The 4,589-nt window shown below is 30.7% G+C and overlaps 1 protein-coding gene across 5 annotated transcripts; it reads left to right on the forward strand.

The window, feature by feature from the left end:
• Positions 1–237: 237 nt before the first annotated feature.
• On the forward strand, positions 238–4,288 carry LOC132915104 (zinc finger protein ztf-16). 5 transcript variants are annotated; one of them, XM_060974775.1, is made up of 8 exons: positions 238–552; positions 599–859; positions 1,166–1,398; positions 1,508–1,739; positions 1,829–2,097; positions 2,183–2,518; positions 2,596–2,822; positions 3,147–4,288. In XM_060974775.1, the coding sequence occupies exons 3-8, from the start codon at positions 1,223–1,225 to the stop codon at positions 3,389–3,391; spliced, it is 1,485 nt and encodes a 494-aa protein (XP_060830758.1). In that variant the 5' UTR covers positions 238–552; positions 599–859; positions 1,166–1,222; the 3' UTR covers positions 3,392–4,288. The 5 variants fall into 5 exon arrangements, with proteins under 5 accessions (XP_060830758.1, XP_060830757.1, XP_060830759.1 ...); XM_060974774.1 differs by having other exon boundaries at positions 617–859; XM_060974776.1 differs by having other exon boundaries at positions 238–537.
• Positions 4,289–4,589: the final 301 nt, after the last annotated feature.

The following is a 4,589-nucleotide window of genomic DNA, read 5'->3' on the forward strand; positions in this document are numbered from 1 at the left end:
TTGAGTATTAATAATATATCATTGATATAATCACATATTAAAAGACATATTAAATTTTAAGACTTAAATTTTCTTCCTCCCTCTCTCTCTTCCTCTTCCAAAAAATGAATTATTTAGAAAGTTATTATTCGTATATAACATACTCTCATCTGCTCTCATACATATGATTCGATATTGAAGTACATTCTTATTTACATCTTTTCCGAAAAAATGTATATATTAAAGTAATAGTGTATAAACAACCGTTTGCGTATAACATTACTTACGCAATGTATATGTCTCTTAATTAAATGTTACGTAGATTAGTCCTTGATTAGTTCATTTACTCATTTCTTGAGTAATATTACATTTGCGGCTAATCATAGAAAAAAATCGACAGATAACCGATTTGATGGATCGAAAATTACTATGAAGTCGAATATCGTTGAATCGATTATTTCGATTAATCGATCATTCAGAAGAAGGCAGTAAGAGAGTAGTGTGCAGTGGTTCATATAAGTGTTGTACATTTTTGAACAAAGGACAAATTAAAACGAGGTTATAGTGGAGATGGTTGGTTGTGTATAATTTGAGCAAGAAAACTGAGTAAAAACTTCAGACTCCCTCTTTCTCGTAGAACGATGTTGACCATACGGTGACGAGGCCAGCCAGATCGGCGGAAAACTACGTCACCAGTGACGGATTCCCCCGAAACTGGGACAAAGTGCAGTGTACTCTGGCATTGCGCTTTGCCGGAATCTCTCTCACTTCATGTCCTAGTATCCCCCTCCCCCCTCTTTTCCCCTTTCTCTCTCTCTCTCTTACTCTCAGGATTGACCAATCGTCTCGTCATCCTCGAATCCTCGATCGAAACTGACAGGTAAACATCGAAATTTTCGAGAATATATTTGGATTACTTATATTTATTGTATGTTTTTTCTTTTCTATTATTTCATTTGTTATTCATTGTTCCATTGTTTATTAGTAGTAGCGTATTATTAGTATGAACATTATGTTATTGAATTAAATTGTAACGAAACTGAATACTGCATGTGTCTTCGTAAAAATTTCTAACGTTACGTGTATATTGTGCAAATTTATGTATAAAACATTGAAAATTTAAGATATGTAAATTCGTATTATTGAAAAAAAGGATAAATTGGATTATATTTGTTCAATATTGTAGGTAATCAACGACGAATGGTGCAGGTTCAACAATATAGCTTCTGGAGGGTTCAGTATCATGTCAGATGGGGTTGATGCTGGTGGCGGGGAAAACGAGGTAGATTCCCATTCCTGTTCGCACGCCGATGTTGGAGAATCATCAAATCCGAGAGATGAGGAGAATTTGGATCCAGATAATGAAGCTGCCTTAAATACTAATTACGATAGTGGTGATGGTGCTGTACCAGCTTTTAGGTCTGTCATCTTCATGTAATTAATTCTTTGTATTTAAAAAAATTCCAATAAACGTTTAGATAATCAAGGTGTTAAATAGCGTATCAAAGGATCCATAACGTGTGGACAGGTGTGAAAGGTGTGAGAACTATGAAACTATAAATAAGACAGCATTCTGCGCTCATCAGGATCAATGTTTGGCTAGTGCTGAGCCAGGAGAGAGCACAGAGAATATAGAAGCTACTGAAAATGATGGAGATGGAGAAGAAACGCATCCTGGAATTCGTTCTCATAGGAAAATGTTTGAATGTGATGTTTGCAATATGCAGTTTTCCAATGGAGCTAACATGAGACGGCATAAGGTATAAAATAAATTTGCTTATGTTTTAAACTTACTAAGATTCGAAAGCTAAGCTATTTTAATGTAAGAAAAAATGAGTACTATTTATAGATGAGACACACTGGTGTGAAACCATATGAATGTCGTGTATGCCAAAAAAGATTTTTTCGAAAGGATCACTTGGCAGAACATTTTACAACACATTCTAAGACTCTGCCTTATCATTGTCCAATTTGCAACCGAGGTTTTCAAAGACAAATTGCTATGAGAGCTCATTTTCAAAATGAACATGTCGGCCAACATGATATGGTCAAGTCTTGTCCTTTGTGCAATTATCGTGCAGCAACTATGAAGTGCCTCAGGTTACATTTTTTTAATAGGTTGGTGTTTAATTATTTTAATAACATTATATTGTTTTATAATAACATTATTTTGCTGTTAAGTGCTTATTTATTTTTGTTTTAGACATGGAATCGATCTAGATAATCCAGGACCAAACAGTTCAAGTTCATTGATGAATAGCTGTGCTCCAGGTGAAGCTATGCCTTCTGCTCCTCTTTCCGATAGTGGAGACAGTACTGGAAATCGTTCCGCAGATAATGCAACACCGCCAATGCACTTTCTAACACCTCACATAGAAATATCAATTCCTTATCCAGAACAAACTACAAATCAACGAAATCCAAGTCCTGCTCCTTTAAATGGAGATAGCCCAAATAGTCCTCAAAGTGCAGACAGTAATAGTAATGCTCCAAGTAGTAGTCACCATCAGTTACCAATTAACAGTAGTGGCATTCACAGGTATAGAAAAGATTTTACAAATTGATTTTCATTTTTATGTTATTTTAAATTTATTTTAAACTAATTTTTTAATTAAGGAATCTTGGTGGAAGTGAAGAGGCAATTACACCTTCTATTTCATTAATTCCTATTAAGCAAGAACCAAACAGTAATGGAGCGGAAGAAAATGGAGCAACATCCAGCAATCTTCCATTACCATCTTTGATAAAGGTCTCTCCATTAAAATCCCTTCTTCGAGACGACTTACGACGTAAACTTTCATCTGGCTCAGGAAATAATAACAATAACAACAATAATAATAATGGTAACTTCATTATCTTAATAATTTATTTATATTATTAATACCTTAATATAACTTATGGCTCTTAAATATGAATTACATTTATTTATGTTTTGTTGTGAAAATATTTATCTTAGCTATGTTCTCTAACATTTTTACTATTTTATATTTTAAAATATATAAAGATTAATCAGGAATATGACAATCATAAGTAAACTATCTTTGTTTTCCTGGTACTCGATTTAATTAATATATACGATTATTGCATATGTTATATATTATTTAAAGTAACTATTTTCATATAATTGATCTGAATATAATTTAACAGATAAATTGATTTTGTAATAGGTAATAATAGTTCAAATTCAAATCCCCATTCAAGAGGAGAACCTCCTAGTTCGACAAGGCCCGATCAACGAAGTAGTGGACTTCAATGCGCTCACTGTAGGATTACTTTTCCTGATCAAACATTATATTTTCTTCATAAAGGTTGTCATAGTGAAAGCAATCCTTGGAAATGCAATATTTGTGGAGAACAATGTTGCAACTTATATCAATTCAATTCGCATTTATTAAGCAAAAGTCATCAATAATTTTATTGAAAGAATAATATTCTTTTAAGAGCTCTTAGAACCTCGTTTATTTAAATAGTTATTATATAATATAAATTACTTTGCTATAATTTATATGAACAGAATCATAATCTTGAGTTGAAAAGAATTGTTTTATGCTATAAACCATACGTATTACAATTTTCCAACTTAATATTTTTATTTATTTTAAAATCTATATATGCAGATATTGATTAACTAGAAATCAAGTAAACGAGGTTCGAAAAATAATTTTGCAATCTGGAAAAAGTCGTGCCTTCATCAAAATACCTTTGCCAACGCTCACATTCGTCCGAAACGTGCTAATTTGTGATGGTACGAATGATCCGTCCATGGAGCTTTACTAAAACGTATTCCAGAAGCTCTATTGATAGTTTTAAACATAGTTATGTATATTTAGATAGAAAAAAGCAGTGACTATATTACCAAAATGTGCTCTTTTTTTTTATTCAAATTCTTTTTACGCACTGTTTTTTGTTTGGTTTTTTTTTTTGTAAAATTATTTGTTAAATTTTATTAATTTTATATTTATGTAATGTGTCCTTATACATAATTTTACTTAGTTTTATTATAGAAAGGATTTTATGATCATTACAGAATGTTGTTGCTTTGGTTATTTGTATGTAGAAAAGAATCACGAATAATTAAGGAAAATTAATTACAAACTAAATTTCAGTTGTCAATTTATTATTATGGTATGAAAAAAGAACCGAGCCGTGTGTTATATATAAATACAGATATATAAATAGGAAAAGGATATGACAACTAAAATATTGTGTCAGCATAAGAAATATTTTATATAAAAATATTTGTACAGAAAAGTATTAAAGTATAAAAAAGGTATGCAAATAAGGAAGTCAAGATATCATATTTCAGAAATTGATATGAATATCAGAATAAAAATCATTATGTAGTTGTTAAAGTTAAATTTTACACAAAAGTATATAAAGTTAGAAGTTAATTGCAAACTGAATTAAAATAAGATCAGTACCTAATTATGGTCAAATGAAAATTAAATATTTATTTCAATATAATTAACTACAAAAAAGTTAATCTCATTAATAGTTGCGAAATATGATTTCGAGACCTTAATAAGTGTTTTGTGTACGTGTGTATGTATGTACGTTTAATACAGAATATTCAATTTATGTGCATAAATTTGTGTTATTATACTATGTTA

This window comes from Bombus pascuorum, chromosome 16, assembly GCF_905332965.1.
Source record: "Bombus pascuorum chromosome 16, iyBomPasc1.1, whole genome shotgun sequence".
Taxonomy (NCBI): Eukaryota; Metazoa; Arthropoda; class Insecta; order Hymenoptera; family Apidae; genus Bombus; species Bombus pascuorum.